This window comes from Struthio camelus, chromosome Z (genome assembly GCF_040807025.1).
Source record: "Struthio camelus isolate bStrCam1 chromosome Z, bStrCam1.hap1, whole genome shotgun sequence".
Classification (NCBI taxonomy): Eukaryota; Metazoa; Chordata; class Aves; order Struthioniformes; family Struthionidae; genus Struthio; species Struthio camelus.
The window spans coordinates 65,185,772-65,207,131 of record NC_090982.1 but is presented as its reverse complement, the minus strand read 5'-3'; the positions used below and the strand labels follow the sequence as shown (position 1 = coordinate 65,207,131).

The following is a 21,360-nucleotide window of genomic DNA, read 5'->3' as shown; positions in this document are numbered from 1 at the left end:
GTTTTGTTTTTTTCCCCAACACTAACTCACTGTAAAGCAAAAATGTCTTGCCTGTGTAGCAGGTTGTGATTGAATAAAAAGCTTGCCAGTAACCATTAACGAAACTTCCTTATGACTGTAGTACATGAAATGATTACATGCATCTCTGTATATACTCTCCTGACACTTTAATTTAAACTGGCAGATTATTTTATTAACCTGATGTAGTGCAGAAATCGCCCAAGTTCATAAATGTATCCTTCTGTGGTACTTTAGATAATTCCCTCAAGTCCTAGGAATGATTTTTTCTTTTTTTTAACTTTGGTAGGGATTGTCACAATTAGTGTATGGAAACTTATTGCAGTACAGCAAGGAATTTGCCAGCTTTTTATGTTTTTATTTATTTACTTTAAACTATTAGTTGGTTGTAAGTATTCTTGTGCAGGCAGAACTTGATTCATTGAGGACAGTGATACTAATAGAGCATTCAGTTGCACTTTCTTAGTCGTCTGGAAGCCCTCATCTTCCTGGTCCCTGCTCCAAAAGTTTGTGTGTGTGTGTATCTGTGTAGCAGTTTACAGTGTTAGCAAGAACTACTGCGCTTGATCAGATTGCTGAAGTCGTCTTAGGTAAACAAACTGTCTTTGTCATTAAACATGAGTGGATAGATAAGGGCAAGCATAGATAATCCTCGTGCTGTGGAATATTCACCTGGAAATACTTAATGAAACATTGTTTTGAGTGCTTAAAATGAGGAGTGATTGTCAGGGGCTGCAGACTGACTGAAATGACTCAAAATTTTTAAGGTTTTTCTTTCTAGCTCTTCCTTAGACGAACAACATAAATGATATGACTCCTTCCATCCCCCTTGTTTTTTAATTTTTTAAAATTTTTTAATTAGAAATGGAGAAAGGAAAAGTGCTTGGTGATTATTCATTTCCATTCAGCTTACTGAAGTATTATCCTATTTCCTGATCTGTTGTGCGCAAGTTTGCCACTAGCATTCTAGGTGCATCAGTATCCCTTCAGAGTCCTCCAGTGAGCAAGTCAAAGATTCAAGGAGAAATGCGTTTCTGTGAAAATTTTAGTAAGACAGATGTTGAGTCAACTGCAGGCCTTACTAGTCTAAAACCAGTGGCAAGTTGGAAATGAGATACTTGAATATGTGAACAGTTTACAGGATACAGTGAAATGGTAAAGACCAGCTGCACCGGTGCAGACCGGCAGCCCATCTGACGGGCATCTCTGCGTTTAGGTTGTACCCAGAGAAGAGTAAGGACAGGATGAGGACATACGATAATTCCCCCAAGTACTCTCCCAGTCCTTTAACCTGATTACTATGTTTCTTATGCCGTGCCTTTTTAGTTAGAGGAAGCTAACAGATTTTGAGAATCCACTCATTCAGATGTGGTTCATGTCATGTACTAGAGCAGGACTATATAAGATTTAGTTAGATATTTTTACCTTGAAGGAACTTTATCACTAATCATCTAAAGCACCTACATATCTACAAAATAAACTGGGAAGTGACCTTTCTTCTGAGCTGACTGAGATCCTGTTGCAGGATATAAAGCTCATTAATTGGGAAGCTAGCACATAAGATATTTTACTTGCAGTGCATTTATTTGAAGTTGTCCTGTACAGATATATTCATTGACATGTATGTGCCTCATCTAGTAATCTTTCCTATATTTTCCTGATTAAACCTCACACTTAAATGTAAATAAAAGTGCCCTACTCCTCAGTTGTGAACTAGCTTTCATTTGGAAATTTAAGCAATTGCAGATTCCTAATGTGTACAGTCATAGGTTAGGTGTATATGTATCTAAGGTAATTGCTTAAGAATCAGCTGGTAGCCTGAGTGCCATAAAAAAGAGCCACTACTTTTAGTTGCATGACACAAGAAAACTGATTGCGTTTGCTCTAGGTACTAAGAATTGACTGATCCTAGAAATACTAGTAGCCTTTTATTGCTAAAACTTAGGTTAGTGCTGAATTATCCTCACTGCACAAGTTTTAATCTTCTAGATAACATGCAGTTCCAAGTACTCTGTATCTTTATTTGAACCTTTTTACGCAGAAACTGTCAGTTGTGCAAGATTGCATATTCCAGTTTTCAGTTACACTAGCTTAGGAATTCATCCAAGGCTTGAGGTTGTGACCTCATACCCCAGACTAAAACTGAAACAAAATCCTGGGGAGGCCAGCGTTGCAGTTGTTCCAGTTGTGTTTTGTTTTTGTCCTTGACATCTGTGTTTTTGATGCATCTTTTAATTACTCCGTTTTAAAACATGAGCTTTGATGATATACAAAGGTAAAACCTGTTCTTTTAAAACAAAATTGTCAGGTTATTTTTAATGAAATTTGAAGAATGGAGGGTAATACAACTCTGTAGATACCAAATTGACTGAAATTCTACTCTTGACCTGCACATCACTAGTTCAAGAAAAGCTCAAACTGCTCTATGTTGTCATTTTGTGCTCTGTGAAATACAGGCTTGATTTGAAGATAGCGTCCCAGTTGCTGTATTATCTTCTCTGGACACTGGGAACGAAATGAGTGTCTTCTGCTTGTTTTTGAAATCTGTAAACATTTTACAATTTGGTAATGGCTCCTACCACTGAAATTTATTCTCCTGAGCATTTCAACAGAGCAGGCTTAACAGGTGTCAGGAAATGATATGAGAATAATCTCTTCTGTTTATTGTTTCTGTAATCATTACGGGGCCACCTAACTCTTTGATCCTTTTTCTAGTGTGAAAGCTCTGCCTGCAAAGTCTTGATCGTACGCAATTTTCTTTCCAGAGGCAGAATTCCCTGACTGTCCTGCTGCTACAGTATTCTCTGGATTAATTCTGTTTATCTTAGCAGAGCTATTGCAAACCTGCAGTTCTTCTGTTTGGGATCCTGTGTACAAAGCCTCCAAATAGCTTTTTGTAAAGATTAAATAGTATTTCAGTAGCAGCAAAGCATAATGTGGAAGTAAAGAAGCATGCAGCCATGGCAGTTTGACATAGACTCTTCCTTAGATCTCAGATTTCAAACGCAGGTTTGATTCTTGCTGTCTTTCTTGAATGTTGGATGTGGGGGTTTTTGTGTTTTTGTTTTGTTTTGACTGCTGCTGTTCTGTATTTCTGGAGTGGCTAAATTGATACAAGCTTTTCAGCAGGAAACCCCAAAGACTTGAGGCTTCAGTATTACTCTTACCTTTATTACTTTTTTCCTATGCCACTTGCGTATTCTGGTCATCCTTCTGTTGAAAATAACTGAACATGTTTATCCAGTAGTGTACAGTGAGAATCTATTTGGTATGAAAACACAAACTGCTACCAGTAACTGTTGAAACGAACAAAAATGCAATATGTAAAAAGTTGGTTCCAGTGCAATCCTGTTGTGTTAATCCTGGCTTCCTAAGGAGTTTATCCTTCTGTGATGGTACTGTTTCTTGATCCTTACCCTAAACCAAGTAACTTCCACTGCTTCTGGAACAATTTTGAAGTCTGTCTAATTTTTGTTTGTTTTTTCTAAACTTTTGGACACATTTATGATACTTTCTATGATAGACTGTTTCTGCTTTTGAAGGCTCTTTATTGGAAATGAATATTATTGTATTTATGGTAAATCTCCTCTTTGAATGAAGTTACTACCTGCACTCCCCCGACTTTATTTTTGTCTAAGCATTACAAATTTGACTAATTATACTCCAGCTAACTTGACTCCTTAACTGTTGTAATATGTGACTTTCTGCTCAGTTAGATGATCTCTCTGACCACAGTGATATTTAATCCCCCTGAAGAGATGTGCCTTTCTTACAGGCCCAGCCAATAATTCAGTGTTCAGTTGAGATTTGTGTTGAATGGTTTTTGTTTGTTATAATTATTTTAATTAAGTAAAGATAGTATTATCTGATATGCTTTGTTAAACATGTGTTGTGACTTTCTAAATAATTCCTTAGGTTAATAAGTTCATGGGTGAAGTGTGCTGTTGTATTGTTTTGTTAATTGTTATAAAACACAAATTTTATAGCAATAAATGCTATATTATCAGAATGCTATAAAATCAAAACTGAAATAGGGTAAAAAGTGATGTTGCTCTGTACTATATATTACACACACAGTAGTTTCCCCCAAATATATTTTTTATATGTTTTTGAAAAAGTATTTAGCGTTCTCCTGAAATTTTCATACTACTATTCACACATATGCATCTTAAGGGAAAAAAAAAACACTCTGCAAAATGAATATATCTAATACAACAAAATATGAATTTATTCTTATCCAGGAGGGATAGGGCTGACTAAAATTTTTGTACCTTTTTCTTAAACAGAATGTTGGGTTTGAAAGCTCAGGGAAGAAGCAGCAGGGAGAAAAAAGTAACACAGTGGTAAGTATCATATTTTCTTCCTTTTGGACCAACTGAACAATAAATTAAAATATAAATCCTCTTTTGATTCATATGTCGCAATAATCGACTCAAATACTTGGATTTTAATCTACATAAACTCTCATGTTGTTCTAAAGCCAACTTTTGTAGTTACAAATATCTGTTGAATGAGCCAAATGAATGATGTGTATTTATATGTAATTGTGTATGTATAGAAAGGGCAATATGTAGGAAACTAAGTTGTAGGATACCTGGAAAATAGCTGTCTGTTTTAAAGCTTAATATCCATTATTAAATGTTTTGGCCTATAAAGCATTAACTTTTTATACTGCCTTTTAAAATAAACATATTTCTTCAGTTCCTGGGGAAGGTAAGCCCACTTTCAAAAAACATTGATAAAAGACGTTTGAAAGAATGCTTTGAATGCTTGTTGGACCTTATAGTGTCCTCCTTTGCTGTGTAGTTTTAAAGCCCGGGGGGCATGATACTGTGTCATTTCTCTCTCTTCTGGTATATTAATGTTCTTTAGTTTAAGATCATATTTAAAAGCCTCAAAAATATTAAGAGGCCAAATAAACTTCAATTTCCTTTTCAAAGCTTTATGGAAAAGCAACACTTTTTGAGAATCAGCTTTTTTCTTTTTTAATGATGCCAGTGCAGATGTTGCCTTTGCCTCATATTGTAAGGAATTCTAGAAGCAAGTATTTCTCATGAATAAAAAGAATACCCAAAAGAGTATTTGTTTCCTATATAAATTCCTCTGGAGTGTCTTCCAAAAAAAAAGCTTCCATCTGCTCTGAGGTTATTAATAGTGCTGTTCAGATTGTGAAAAAGCTAATAAATATCAACACATCAGTCACTGTAACTTAAAGCCTAATTATAAAATACCAGTTTAAAACATCCAAAATCTTTTTTTTTTTTTAAATCTGGCCTTGTTACAACCAATGTGTGACATTATCCTAGTTTAAGAACATAGAAGCATATGCACATGCTCGCTCTCTCCTGCCATTGAGGTAGTGCACAGTGCTGTAGGCGTGTGTGGGCTTCGGCATCCTTTCCTGAGTGAAGAAACTGCTGTGCTGCCTCAGCTGTGCTTATTGCTCCATAAGGACTGTAGCTTCCTATGGGCCAATTACTTGCAGTGCCTCTTTCCTTTTCCTTTTCTTTTACTGATTTAGGTCTTTTGACTATGTTGTAATAACTAGTGGAATTAAGACAGCATTTCTTCCTTTCTGCTTGAGTACAGGTTGACAGTATGTGATACACAGCATTTACTCATACAGTAGCTACAGACATAATCCCCCAAAGGACTAAAGCATAAGCAGTTTAATAAGGTTTTATAGCTCTTCCAGCAGGCTTACCATTTCTTAGTCTGGTTTCTCTATGCATTTAATTTTCATCGTTTCCTTTGTATAGAAAATCAGGACTTGTCCTGTTTGCCTCCATGGATCTCTTCCACAGTAGCAATAAAAGAAAACTGAGCTATTTGATATAGAAATGAATAGATAGGTACAAAGCAGTTGTGCGGTAGCTGTGATTATTTGTACTGCTCTGCTTTTTTTTTGTGGTGATGAATGGGGATCGGAGTTCACTTTAGTTATCCTAGTGAGATAATGAGACTATTTCATATTCCTGACCATTATGTATAAATTCAAGAGTAAGAAACCCCCCCAAACTCCAAAACCGAACAAACAACTGTTAGTTCCATGTTGTAAAGAAAATATTTATTCATTAAAAAGAAACATCAATATCATAGCTTTTAAAAAGCTCAGGTTTGTGAATATTCCTGTGAATTGTGAGGGGTTCCTAAGTTTCCCTCAAATGTCGGATTGTGATAGTAGATATGCTTGAATTTATATAGCTTTATTGATTTTTTTTTTGAAAGGGGAGAAAAAACCCTCAAGCACAATGATTTTTTTAAACAGTTTATTCATCTTAATGTTCTCTTAGTAACGCTACAAACGCTTACCCAGAGAATATGCAATCAAATCAAACATCAGAAAGGAAGCTCAGATCTAATACTAATCTCAGCAGCACTGTTAATGGTATACAATTAGAGACCATTCTTCAGATGAGCTATTATAGTAGCACTTACTTTGTTTTGGCTGTGCAGATGGAAGCTAGTTTCCAGAGCTACCTTTAGAGAAAAAGCAAAAAGAAATGTGTCAGAACTAAGTTATCACTACACAACACCACCCCAGGTAATTATAACGGGGCAGTGGGGAACTCTAATACGCTTCTTAAATGAGAGCAGTTTGACCATACAAGTGCCAATAAGCATTGTATGTTATTGTGCAGTATTAGTGTAAAAATCAGCATTACAGTTATTTGGGTATCTGAACATATTTTAATTTATAACTGTAAACCTAAACTGTATTTTTTTTATTACCCTCTTTTTTTAAGAATATTTCTGTAATGGATCTTACCTTAAATTAGACCTGTGCTCTCATGTAGCTCTGCCTTACTGGTGTCTTGGTCTAAGAATATAGTAGAATACTGATTATTACTACATTTCAGTAAAAGTCTGTGCTTAAAGTACAATATCTTCTTATTATGCAGGTATTTATCAAGCATTTTCTGCTTCTTATATCAGTTTAAAAATATTTTTGTTGTTAATTTGTTTCTATATTCTATTGTTTTGTTGTTAATTTTTTGGTATGATAAGACCAAGTACTGACTTATCTGTTATATTATTGCCATATTATAATTGTGAAAATAAATAGAAGTAAGTGTTCCAAAGATTCTTTTCAATATACTTATGGTGGGTTTGACTTGTCATAATAACTCCTCAGATTTTTTTAACATAGTTATTTTCCAGTTTATCTAAACTAACTTGCAACAAGTCTGGTTAGATAGTCTCTAGTTGCAAAACAGCAAAAAAACCCACTGTTGTTGAAAATACCAACACCATCAACGCTTTTATAAATACATAAAGAGGTTCTATAATTAATTAGAGCAAGAACCTCAGGTCTTTAAAATAAATAAAATTAATAAAAAATAAAAAAAAAATTATTTACAAAATAGTAAATTCAAGTCTAGTTAGAATTTACTCCATAGAATACAAGAGACTTGGTGAGTAGAGCAAATGCTGTCTACAGGATTCACACTCGATATTGCTCTTCTGGAAGTTACTGAAATTATCTTGCTGACCTGCACCTTGGAGTTTGGTGTGATGGTGTTGTGCCGCTTGTTGTTGTGGGTTACATACGTACATTACATATATGTGTATATGTATATAAATATGCATACGTATGTGTTTAATGAGATTCCTTTTAGTTTTTGCATTGAGCAGTTGGTTTTGTTTACTAAAATATATTCCTTCTGCTGTTACCGTTCACCATTGTTTCATGAGAAATGGCCTTTTACTTTACTCGATTGCTGTCAATGTTATATGTGACCGATTATAATGTTAGTTTTGGTGTTCCCTGTCTGCATGAGGGCATCCAGCCACCAAACAGTTGAGCAGTCTTTTCATAATCAGGTGCAGGCAACGCTCAGGCTGTAGTTTCATGTTAGAATGGTATTGTTCCAGAAAACCTTTTACATAAGTCTTTTATTTCCAGTTACTTGTTCTCTCCCCCAAATTGCAGCACTTTGGTTCATTGATTTGTGCTTGCCTGAGTGTTTGCTGATATCTCTTTGTAAAATAAATGACATAAAAAATGAATTGGTTAAAATTTTTTTTTTGACACCTCTCCTCCCCCAGAAAAGACAGAAGCAAATAGCCTGGATGGGAGACAGGAGGAGGTGGAAAAACTCTTAATTTGGTGTTGTCACCAAGTGAGCCTTGAAAGCGCAACCAGAGAATCCTAATGCCATTTATAAAGAGATAGTCTCTTCACAGTATACGCTTCCTTCTGATGTTTCAATTTGAGCAATGTCCTTCAGGTTTGAAAGCCATACTTAGCTGTCATAGAGAAAATGAGAAAAAGGGTTATTGCAAAACAAACTTCACAGTCACAGCTTACTGGATACTAGTTGCTATCTGTTAAATTAGAATCCTTTCTGAGATGAGTGGGTTGCTCTTAGAGGAAACCTGAACCCAACCTTAAAAAAAATAAACAAAATAAGTCCAAAAAACCGTTTAGCTTTTGTACGTGATTTGCTGATAAGCAAGAGATGCCAAGCCATTTTTGAGATTAAAGAATGAAGATGAAGGATAATTCTATCATTGCTTTCCTGTAAGAGCAGAGGATGCTGGAGTTCGTTAAGGTATTAAGACGTTTACAGTTCCTCCAAATTCAAAGGGACTAGTGCTGTCACTTGTTGGAGGACGTTATTTTATAGTGTGCTAGGAGTTTTCAGTTTACTGGTTGTAGAGAAAAACCCGTAACATCTTTGAAGGCCCCAAAACATGTCAGTCTGTCTTTAGAGATGTTAGATTCCAATACAGGAACCTTAGTTTCTCTTTTTTTAATATAGAGAAATAGAAATTATTAACTATTTTGTTTTTAGTGGATTAAATAAGATTCTTAATAAACAATATATTTTTCTTCTCTCCATAATTCTATTTTTCAACAGGAATATATTGGAGCTTTTCTCACCTGGCCAAATAAACAGCTTTGTGTGTGTTAGGCTGCAGTACATGTTTTTTTTTTTTTTCCCCCACGTCATTCCCTTTCATATGTTTACATATCCAAAACTTCACAACTCTGAAATTTGTAGCTATTTTAGTGGGCTAAAAGGAACCCGAACAGATACTTTTGTGTGTAATTCTTCTTCTTTCCCTTCTGTATAAACATCTGATAGCTGTTTTCATTTTCAGCTTTGCTGCTGATGTGACTGATAAACACCCTTTTGAGGGATGGGAGAAAAGTGCTTTCACCAGCATAGAGCATGAGTGATCACATCCTGTTAGCATCAGACAAAAGATTCACATGACAAACAATACATTGAAACTAACTCTGTTCAGAAGTACTACTGCTTTTATGGCAAGTTAACAGAGATTAAGGAGAAAAAAAATTATTATCTTAGATTCTACTTGTAACAAGCATGACTTCAGAGTCTTCCAGGAAGAGTAATATTTCAAGAGGTTTTTTTTACTCTTCATCGAAACACAGCTAGACATGCAGTTCAACAAAAATGTCCTATGGGGTTTTGGAATATCTGCTATTAGGCTGCCAGGTACTTGGATAAATGGAAGTGTGCAGAGAATCATCCACATGTTCCAGGAAACAGTGATATTTCTGGATGGTGCTCTCTTCTGAATTAATACTTAGTTCATATCCAAGCTTGTTGTTGGTCTCTCTTTCATTGGTCATGATCTTTCAAGCTGATCCTTTACTTTTCTGCTTCTAGGAATTTCTTTTTTTCTTTCTCTGTTCAGTAAAGATGTCTCAACGCTTATGGATACTGTCCACTATTACAACATCGAAGTGGTAGAATTATTATATTTTGCTCTAGATTCTTCAATAAGTTTTTCTGGATATTCTGTTAGTTGCACAAATATTGTTACTTCAGTATTTTTTAGCTGACATCACCACTGAAATTCAATCCTTAGTTAACAAGGTTGATAAATGATTTTCTGTTATCAGCAACATAATATATGGATTTGTTCCAAATACCACTGAACGATTTCTAATGTAGCAAAATACTTTTTGCTAATAAAATTAAATATATGAAGAGTTTAACAACTGAAGCATTTGAAAGCATAATTTGTCTGTTTTGTTGTTGTAAAATAGCATGCAGTCTGTAAAAACAGACATGTCAAGTTCAGAGATAATTAGCTGGCCAGCACCTGCTAATTAGCACTGGAAAGTACAGAAATAGCAATGGTTAGGAAAAGGTAGACTATAACTGCAAGTGAGTGAGACTCAGGCCAATCTTCATTTTGAACTTTTACTTATACCTCTCTCGCTTCCTACCTGTTGGCTGCCTTGCAGGTTTGTTTTCATAATAACTAGAGCATTTGCAATGATGCTCTAATAATAAATATAGCATATATGGTGTTTTGAAGGCATACCTATTTGATAGATGTGTCTTCAAGAGTACTGATGTGGGAAACGTGGGAGATTACCTTTTAAAAAAGGAGGAGGAAGAACTGAATTGGAAACTTTAGAACACTCAAAGATTTAAGTATAGTATCCTTTCAGTGTCCTTATGTATCCTTTCAGGTTATACTGGTAACTCACAAATAGCAGTGAAACTTCAGTCAAACTTCTTATAAATTCTTGTTGAAGTAGTTCAATGATTCCTTGTACTGCAAAATCTATAAAGAAAGAAAAATGTTAGGCAATATAATTGTGTATGTTAGGATAATTACGTTAGTTAGCAGTGTGATGTTTTTTCTTTTCCCTCTCCCCCTTCCATGGGGAAGCTCTTGTTTTAAACAATTTAAGAAAAGCTTATATTCTGTGCAATCTCACGTTTTCCTGTCTTTGGTTATAGTAGTGGACTCTCTTCTTTAGTACATCCTTCTTTTACTTCATTGCAACTTTTCAGCTCGTGGCAACTGACCAGAAGTAGATAGGCGTGTATGTGTCTACCTGTACGTTTTGCAGAGTGGTGCTGGTGTAGAATACTTGTTGCGATGATCCTGCTGCACCTCTTGCCTTGTATTGGCAGGCCATCTCTGTTTTAGAGCACTGATGCTCAACATGTTTAGCAGGGAAACATGAACAAATATAAGACAACTGTGAATTGAATTACATTGCATGGTTTCCAATATTTACTTAAATATGGGTCTCTACTTCGTTCTGGTTTTTGAAGTATTATAATAAGATGTATGCTCAACTTGATCAATGTTAATGGTTTTGGGTGAGTAGTGGGTGGTTTTTTTTTTCGAGGAGTAGTTTTATTTTTTGATATTTGTCTGTGAAATTTCAGTGTTTTGGCTTGGAATATAAGCTGTGAGTTTAGCTACTTAAACTGACACTGTAACTGACTAGAGGTTTGGATGGTTGAACACTGGAACAGCTTGTGCAGAGAGGTTGTGGAGTCTCCATCTCTAGAGTGATCCAAAACCTGACTAGACATGGTCCTGGGCATCCTGCCCTAGCTGACTCTGCTTGAACAGGGGAGTTGGACCAGATGCTCTCCAGAGGTCTCTGCCGACCTCAACCATTCTGTGATATGACAAAGCATCATGATGCTGCCCAGGCATTTGTTATTGATCCATGTTTGAGGTATACTGTGGAGGCACATGGTCCTTTTTTTTTTTTTGGAAGTCTTTCTTCCTCAACACCCTAAAAAGCTCAAGCGCTCTCTCAAAGGTATAATTAGAAAAAACTGTGGAGGTTTAGGGGTTTAAATTAAAAAGGATATTTTATTTCTACTTTTTTATGAACAACATAGTTAACTTTTCTTGTGTTCTGGAAACAAAAACATACTTCTCAGAAGCTGAAACAACTGTAAGAAGCAAAATTATTGGCTAAAGCTAGTATGATACAGACACGTGTCCTCCCCTGTCAGACTTCTGTTAATTGATTTGCACGTGTCATCTCTGTTCCCAGTTCTTACTGTTTTCAAAACACATATTCTTCCATTTATAATCCTGTCGATGGAGACTGCTGTTGATGCCACGTTCTGAAGTGGTATGTTCTTCCACAGCTCTACAGAGCTCTGAAATAGTGTGGAGCGAAATGAGAATTTGTTAAAGGCTCACTCTTTTGTAAATGTTGGCAGAATTCCTCTTGTATCTTCATATGCAGCCTCTGAACCTTTGAGGACACTCAGAGGTAGCCCTAACCCAATGAGCACATCAGCTTCGGTAGCATCTTTGGCATTTGCTAGGTTGCCAGGCTGGAGCCTGTTCCTGTGGATGGGGAGGGGAAAAAGGGAAAAACAAAAACAAAAAAAACCCACTGTCACTTCTGAAGGCTTTCCCACTCCGTAGGAATCCCCAGCAGGGAACCTGCAGGCTGTAAACCCTTTGCACTGAAATACAGTTAAATATTTTTAGATACTTTTTATTTAAATAACCTGGATGGAGGTTTATGGAAAGCATTAAGTGTTCTGACACATAATCAACACTATAACAAAATCCTAGCAACATTAAAATATTATTAAAAAGGGAAGTCCTGACATCCTACCATTTAATGAAGAGTTTTCTTCCATCCTTTTAATGGATGTACATCTAGCTTGAGAGCAGTAATAGTCATCCTTCTATTCAGTCAAAATTGTAAGGTACAGCAGTTCCCCAGCCTGTTGTCATGTAAATTATGCATACTATGAAGTACTTGGCACATTAGCTGCCTAAAGAGGAAAAATCCAAGTGCATGGCAATCTTTTTTTCTTGTTTTAACAAGAATAAGGATCCTGCAGCCTGAGGACTGTATGCAAGCTGTGACTTCATATAGCACAGTGGTTCTGTTATTTTACTTGTTCCCTGTGTTTCTGTTGGCTAGCCCTACTCAATGTGTGTTCAAGTGTGGTCTGTCAGACGTGTCTGAAAGGTCCTTTTGGTGCTCAGAGAGGAAAATTCCCTTTTACCAGTCTCAAAGACGGAACACAAATTTTACGCTTCCAAATATGTGGGATTTTTTTGTTGCCTTTTTTTTTTTTGTTTTAAACCTCCATATCTTAATCTGGAATGTTGGCTTTTCGAGCTGAAAAAAAATTTAAGTGGTGTTTTGGAAAAATATGGGGTTATAAGCCCAATTTCCTGAGAAAATGAAGCTTACATTATTGTATTGCCTATCTGCATATACGGGTCCTTCCTCAAAACTTCTGAGTCCGTCAGCTCATTTCCTCCCAGCTTGAAGCTGAGGTGACGTTTTGAAGATGATTGTTTTTCTGAGCTTTGTAGAAGAGTTCATCATAAATTTGTGCCCTTGCTGAGGGGAAAGAGGTAGAATATGGCTTGTGGATGCTGTTTGTCAGTAATGAGCTAGCAGGGTTCCACAATTTATACTTGCTGTCTTCTGCCGAGTAGGAATGTTACAGGAACCATGGAGTTAGAAGGGAATATCGTAGCAGTGATTGAATTTAGAGGAAAAAAGAAGCACCTCTATAACAAAAGAAACTTAATTAGTTCCAGTGTGCACAGTGTGCTTTGCTGAAGTTTTCCAAACTGAATGGGATTGCGTGAAATTGAAGGAGCTTCTTTACCTGAGCTCTTGGAAACCTTTTCTTTTAAACTGTAGTTAGATAAGTTTGTAGAAACCATGTTGGTTCTCTGCTGTATTCTGTCTTTTAAATCAGGGATTTAAGATCAACATATATGAATTTTATCTTATTTGTTACTTAAATTTAGCTTTTTTTATAGCTAAATTTTAATGCTCCTTAGAGGGTGGATTTTTTATAGTAAGCAAAAATATCATCTAATAACCTTCGCAAAGGCTAGAATAAGAAGATATATCGTAAAAACACAGAACTGACATTTCAGAAATGTTGATTCAGAACTCTTCTTCTGTGCAATCTAGTGCCATGCTGGTAGGTAACAAGTTACAGACTAAATTTTGACTGAATCCACTGGGGTTTGTAGGTATGTTAAACCACATTCAGTGCAAGTGTGAAGATCTATTGTTTTTAAAAGTGTACACAGACATTTATAGGTGTATATACTGTATGTACTTGTATATCTATATACTGTACATATACATATACACACACATGCACACACTTTTTTTCTTTTTAAGTATTTACCAGACATGGGAAGTTTGAGAAAATGCCCAGTTAGGTATTTCTGAAATTGTCTTGTAGGTTTTCAAATTCACCAATTTCCTTTTTACAGTGCCTGAAAATGACAACAAAGCGGAATTTGTTTGTGCGGCTGGTGCCATGCCGCTGTCTGCGTGGAGAGGAGGAAACAGTCACTACGCTTGATTATTCTCACTGCAGCCTGGAACAGGTGCCTAAAGAGATTTTTACTTTTGAAAAGACCTTGGAGGAACTCTATTTAGATGCTAATCAGATTGAAGAGCTTCCAAAGGTAGGTTGCATGGTTTTCCTTTTTGTGATGCATATTAACTGTGTTACTTCATCAGCATTGGTAGGACCTGATAGTGTCTAGCTTTCCACTTTGGCTTTCAGGCTGCAATTTGCCAAATGCTTTTAAGTTGATATTGGCCTCCAAAGAAGTAATCCTGAGGAAAGAATATTTATGCACTTTAGCTGGACCAGTTTCTTCTACTTGTTTGGAAAGAAACTGCTCAAAATACTGATCCACTCCAAGAGAAGACAGTGGTACAAAGTGGAAGAGGCAGGATAACTCATTTCTGTAGCAGTGTCTGCTGATACTGACTTAACTGTATTGAACAAATTGTGGTGTTATTTTGAATCTCTGATAACATACGAAAATAAAAAGGTGCAAGGTTAATGTCTTATTCAGATTTCCGAATAAGTCGTCCACAAAAGACGACTACAGTCCAAAGCATTTATGCACTTGAAGTCCCGCTTCCTACTTTGGAAGGGTGAATTTTGGAAGTATATACTTTAAGTTCATAAGCTAGAGAGCTGGAATATCAGCTTGATTACATCTTCATTAAATAAATTAATATTTATTGTTAGTTCTGACATTGGAAGACAAACTGCACTGAATTAACAATATACTAGGGGAAAAATGAAAATTGTGTCAGGGAGACTTTTGAGAAGTTTGAAGCGATCATTACAATGGATAACATTACTAGATCCTATCTTGATAGAATTAGGTTAGTAATTAATATTTAAAATTGATTTTATCATAATTGTATACAAATCTTCACTGTCAGGCAGGATGACTGCAGAATGCTTTGTTAGATTTTTAGAATGTTTGTTATGACCATCTCAGTCTTTGCTGTTCTAGATTTTTTGGAAGTGAAGATAATTGAAATTCATAAGAAAATAAAGCAATGGTAGGACACTAACTTATTGATCAGAAGACTCTGATTTCAGTGAAGATGAGTTAAACCAACCGAGTGCTTTTGAAAATTCACCCTTAAATGTGCCTGAAAAGCCATCTAAGAAAATTCATACTCTTATGGTGAATAGGGCTAAAAACATATGAGTTGAAACTGGATGTTTTTGACAGTTGGTATAGTTTAGAGCTTTCATTGCTCTATCTGTGTCTCTTCCCAAAGAGCATGCTGCTTTGAGGTTTAGGCCTTTGAGTTTTTAGTAGTTTGCTTGTGAAGACTTTGTATTCGGATGATAACAGAACTTCATTCCTGTTTCTCTTTGCATTGTCTTTATAACAAAGAATATTGCATGCATAAAAAGCAGTGTAGAATACCTCTTTTTGTTAGCCAAAAAAATTTAAATCTTCCAAACTCTTCCTGTGGTCAATTTGTAACTTATTGCCCAAATAACAGGAATTAAGAAAACGTCATCTGTCTTAACGGAAAATAATGGTTTAAAAAAAAAAGTTTTATTAGTCTTAAAAGAGGAGATGGTCTGTACTGTAGTAATCAAATGAATGTATGTTGGAGTTTAGACCAGAAGAGGTTATTAAATAGTTTGCTTGGTCTTCCTTTTCTCTTACGTGCCATGTGATTTCATTAGTCAGCTCCTGTATGAAATCCAGTTTTGAGAGGTGAATAAATTGAGAGGTGGGCAATCTTACTTGCCTTGGCCTATTCAAAGATTAAATTCTTCTCCCACTTAAAAAGACTGCTTCAACATTTTGAATTTTATTCTCTTTTGCTTTTCTCTGCTGGTCTGAAGGGACCTATAATGCGTACACTCACTTCCTGTTAATGCATTTGCATGTTACAATAAATCATCTTTAGAGTCTTATTTTTGCAAAGTTAATGTTTAAGTATTTTTGGTAAAGCCTTCTTTTCAGCTTGTGGGTAATTTTAGTAGTTATTTTTTGCTACCCTCCCATTTTCAACCATCCTGAGAAGGCAAAAACATGTGAATTGAAATACTGTAAAGAAAAGAAAGAGCTTAGGGAGTAGTAAAGACATAATAAAACTCTGTGTGGTTTTTTGGTTTTTTGGTTTTTTAGTTTTTTAGTTTTTTGGTTTTTTGGTTTTTGTTGGTAGATAGAACTTGTAATCTTAAAACTAGTTGGAAGCAGATAAACTTCCCTACCAGGGAAGTTCTAATAATGCTTTAAAAAGATTCTAGTAGATTTGTAATAGGAGTTTCAAGCTGTGTAAGCCTTTGCCCTAACCCAGGCTTATTTAGTCTTTCAACTCTGAAGTAGGCTTCTAAATAAGCCACCCTCTCAGGCAGAGGGTGCAGTACTTTTGGGGCTCCAGCCTTCTGAGGTCACGTTAAGGTCCACTCTTTCCCTTTTGTCTTTGCCCCTGGTGGTGTGCTCTTATCCCTGTTTTGACGTTTGGTACCCCTTTGTATGTGACAACATAGCTGTTTATTGGGCTATCTTGTCAATCTGATCACCAAAATGGCCTGTAGGGTTTTTTAATCACCCCCAATCCCTGCTGGGAAGTTCACCCCAGAATACCCCAAAGATTGTTTTTAAAAATTCCTCAATTAAGTTGACCAGCTGAGGGTGCAGCATGAGTGGACTGTGATGGGGAGAGTGATAGTAGTAGAGAAAGATTTGACTTTTCCAGAGATGCTAGTGTGAAAGTGTTAATTTGGGTATTTGAAACATTTATCTTGGGTGCCTAAATCACTTCTGAAAATGTTCCCTGTTTATCTCAAGTGCTACAATATGCCTTTGAGACTGTACCTGTGTTTGTTTTCCTACTTATTTTGTTATTGGGAAGAAATTGGTAGCAGTAAGTAAAATAGACTTTATCTCTGGAGTTGAGTGCCAGTAATGATGATCTACTTAATCACAGAATATGCAAGCATTAGAAAATAAACAAAACAACAAAAAAAACTCATCCTACAAACCTTTCCTCTTCCCTTTTTTCTGCAAGGATGTTGCAAGGATGTTCCTTGTGCTGCATTTGTTTTTATCTGACTAATTAAGGAAATTTCTAATGATTCCAAGAGTCCAGATTACTGTTTTCAGGGATGAGTTTTAAGTGTATATTCTTCCTTGAAGTACTAAAACAAACCAATGGCTCCAAAACATATGAGTTCATCATAGTTTTTATTCCCATATAATATTCTAAGGTAGCTTTAACTTTTCAATGCCTAAATGATATTGACTAGTTTCTAACAGGTGCACGTTTCTGAGGAGTCAAACATCGCTAGGCAAATTGAAGCTCATTCTTTGAGCAGTCCATCTTGCTAATTTATATCTTCTTTTGTTCTCGGGTGGTATATGCAAACATTAAATCAGTGGGGTTGGTTCAATTGCTTGTGGTTAAAATAATGGCTGTTTAATTGAGAAGGACCCAAGGAATTATTTAGACTAAGCCTGCTGCTGTGTCCTTAAGAGTTAAGATAAATTTTTCTAGTTGAAGAGCACTTTCAGTTTGTGTCTGATCTTTTCTCCATATTCTGTAAGAAAAGAATGCTAAACAAATATTTATGAATGACCTTACTCAAAATTGTTGGGGAAAGAAACTTTGTGTACCCACAACTACTTGGTCATAAATTATTCAGGTTAACCTTTTCAGCCACTTGAAGATATTTATTATGTGCTGTCTGGAAACTTCCTATTTTTCCCTCTCTTCCCCACGAGTGCTGAGGGAGCTGGCGGATATTATCGCTAGGCCACTCTCCATCATCTTTGAAAGGTCCTGGAGAACAGGAGAGGTGCCTGAGGACTGGAAGAAGCCAATGTCACCCCAGTCTTCAAAAAGGGCAAGAAGGAGCCAGGAAACTGTAGGCCTGTCAGCCTCACCTCCATCCCTGGAAAGGTGATGGAACAGCTCCTCCTGGAGGTCCTCACTAAGCATCTGGAGGACCAGAAGGTGATGAGTAGTCAGCATGGATTCACCAAAGGGAAATCATGCTTGACCAATCTGATAGCCTTCTATGACGGAATGACTGGCTGGGTAGATGAGGGGAGAGCAGTGGATGTTGTCTCCCTGGACTTGAGCAAGGCTTTGGATACTGTCTCCTGTCACATCCTCCTAGGGAAGCTCAAGAAGTGCGGGCTGGATGAGTGGAGGGTGAGGGGGCTTGAGAACTGGCTGGATGGCCGAGCTCAGAGGGTTGTAGTCAGTGGTGCAGAGTCTAGGTGGAGGCCTGCAGCTAGCAGAGTCCCCCAGGGGTCAGTCCTGGGTCCCGTCTTGTTCAACATATTCATCAATGACCTGGAGGAAGGCACAGAGTGCACCCGCAGCAAGTTTGCTGATGGTACTAAACTGGGGGGGGGGGCTGACACACCAGAAGGCTGTGCTGCCATTCAGAGGGACCTGGACAGGCTGGAGAGCTGGGCGGAGAGGAACCTCCTGAAGTTCAGCAAAGGCAAGAGCAGGGTCCTGCACCTGGGGAGGAATAACCCCATGCACCGGTACAGGCTGGAGGTTGACCTGCTGGAAAGTAGCTCTGCCGAGAAGGACCCTGGGAGTCCTGGGGGACAGCTAGCGGACCATGAGCCAGCAATGTGCCCTTGTGGCCAAGGAGGCCAATGCTATCCTGGGGTGCATGAGGCAGAGTGTTGCCAGCAGGTCGAGGGAGGTGATCCTGCCCCTCCGCTCAGCCCTGGGGAGGCCTCACCTGGAGTGCTGGGTCCAGTTCTGGGCCCCCCAGGACAAGAGAGACGTGGCACTCCTGGAGAGAGTCCAGCGGAGGGCTACCAAGATGATGAGGGGACTGGGGCATCTCTCCTATGAGGAAAGACTGCAAGAGCTGGGCCTGTTCAGCCTGGAGGAGAGAAGACTGAGAGGGGATCCCATCAACGTATACAAGTATCTGAAGGGGGAGTGTCAAGAGGATGAGGCCAGCCTCTTCTCTGTGGTGCCCAGCAACAGGACAAGAGGCAACGGGCAGGAACTGGAACACAGGAAGTTCCATCTGGACCTGAGAAAACTTCTTCACTGTGAGGGTGACAGAGCACTGGAACAGGTTGCCCAGAGAGGTAGTGGAGTCTCCTTCCCTGGAGACATTCAAAACCTGTCTGGACGGGATCCAGACGTGAATCCAGACTAGATTGCACCTAGTGTAATGTGCTCTAGGTGACCCTGCTTGAGCAGGGGGGCTGGACTAGATGATCTCCAGAGGTCCCTTCCAACCTCAACTGTTCTGTGATTCTCTGTAATATTATTGGTCTTACATTGTGAATTTGAAAAGTTTTTGGGTAAGAATCTCACGGAACCTTGCATATAGAAAGAGATCTGCCCCAAGCTAATATTCTATACAATAGCTGCTGCACGTATTTATTATAATAATTTATATACAGTTTTCTGTCTCCTTAGATAAAACTTGCACTAGTTTTCATCTTTTTTTAGATTTTAGTGTACTTGAGTTAGGAACTGTATGATAGATTAGTAGAAACTTTTTGGAAGATAAAGTAGAGTTTTCTAAAAGAAGTTAGTTTTAGATCAGCCCCTACTGAAATGCTGTGTTCCAGAACTATTTGACTTTTTAAAGTGTATAAAACTTTTTTCCTTTTCTTTTTTTGTAATAACTTCTGGGTGTCATCTAACAGTTCTTATGGGAAATACTCTGTACTATGTATAACTGCACTTCACAGTTTCTGCGATACGGGAAGGGCTTTGTAGGAAGTGTTAAACACAGCTACTGGTTTGCTGTGGCCGCTTGCAGTTTTTTGCCTTCCTAAGCATTATAAACTTGATTCATTTTGAGTATACTAATTGTCAAATGAAGTTTCTGTAGTGAAAGACTCCAAACAGTTTAGTCTTCAAGCTGTGAGGTCAGAAGTTAAGGGGATTAATAACAAAAGGTATACAGAGGAAACTAAGAGAAAGTCGCATTCACTTTTTCCTTTGTTTCAATAGCAACTTTTTAACTGTCAGTCTCTGCACAAGCTGAGTTTGCCAGACAATGATCTAACCACATTGCCAGCATCCATCGCAAATCTCATTAATCTCAGGGAACTGGATGTCAGCAAGAATGGTAAGTCACTTCACTTATTCTGTTGGGGTTGCTAAAAGGCAAATCAGCATGACTGTATAAAGGTACAAGTGAAAATGTTATTTTTAGAAACTCTAAATCTAATAAATTTTAAATTGTTAGTCTAAATCATTGCTTCACATAAAAGGTGTTCTTTTATAGTCTGTTTGTAATATACGTTGTTTTTGTTAACTGATTTGTACTTTGAGATTCATTACTGAAACTGATGTGGTGAAGGATTCTCATATTCTCTCAGATATGCATATGCACAAATTTATTACTCTTAGTGGCCCTTCTAGGGTTTCACTATACTGTAGGAAAGTTGCGTGTGCAAAAGCATTTGTAGAGTTTTTAGGATTCTCTTCTGCTTGGTTTCCGATGAAAGTTGTTTGTTTATAGTACACAGTGTGAAAACTGTAGTAGGACTTGACTGCTTTGTTATCCGTGCTGTGAGGATGGTAACCTCTGTTGCATGGGGAGAGTAAGCAGTTTTGGACAGTGACTAGTTCACATCTCTGACTCTTTAGAAATCTATCATTTGGTGCAAGTCAGAGTGCTTGATAAATTATGAAAAGATGTCAGCCAAGTATTGTGCATATGGGTTTTTCTAATGGTACTGTTTTGTCAAGTTGGCGGCTGTGCGCAACTATGAGGAAATTTAACTAATGTCGTCATCAGACTTGTTTTTGTGGCATATTTAAAAAGAAAAAAAGAAAAGCATGTTAAATCATATGCTGAGTTGATGAGAATGTAATAGTCTTGCACTGCTGATTTCAAAGTGAAGCTAGAGGACCGGTTGCAAAGTAAGACTAAAAGTTTTCTTAATTTAAACTGTCATATTTACTTCCCATTGATGAAATGTCCAAAGACCAAGCAGAGCTCAGGATATTCACGTAGGTATAAATTGTTGAATGAGAGTTCTCTATAACTTAATGTAAAATTTTTAGGTCTTCACACCAGTGTTTGCTGTTGTGTTGTTTTTCTTTTTCATTTCAAATAAATTTCAATTTTGCCTGGAGATCTAAGTATCTGCTTAAACTGATGTTCGAAAATAAGAGTTGAATGATTATGCAAAATATCATCTTCCATCAAATTCATTATTTTTTCAGACAACTAGCTAATTATGACTCCATAAAAATAAAAGTTCTACTTTTTTATAAAAATATTGCAGTCACTGAAGTATTGTCATTCTCCT

The 21,360-nt window shown here is 37.1% G+C and overlaps 1 protein-coding gene across 11 annotated transcripts in view; it reads left to right on the top strand.

Moving 5' to 3' along the window:
* LOC104146915 (erbin) overlaps positions 1–21,360 on the top strand; it is a 114,919-nt gene that overhangs the window by 35,477 nt on the left and 58,082 nt on the right. For all 11 annotated transcript variants that reach the window (XM_068927481.1, XM_068927482.1, XM_068927486.1 and 8 more), the window contains 3 exons: positions 4,305–4,361; positions 14,035–14,232; positions 20,051–20,168. In XM_068927481.1, the coding sequence (XP_068783582.1) occupies positions 14,044–14,232; positions 20,051–20,168 (307 nt within the window). In that variant the 5' untranslated portion in view covers positions 4,305–4,361; positions 14,035–14,043. The remainder of the gene's footprint in view (positions 1–4,304; positions 4,362–14,034; positions 14,233–20,050; positions 20,169–21,360) is intronic.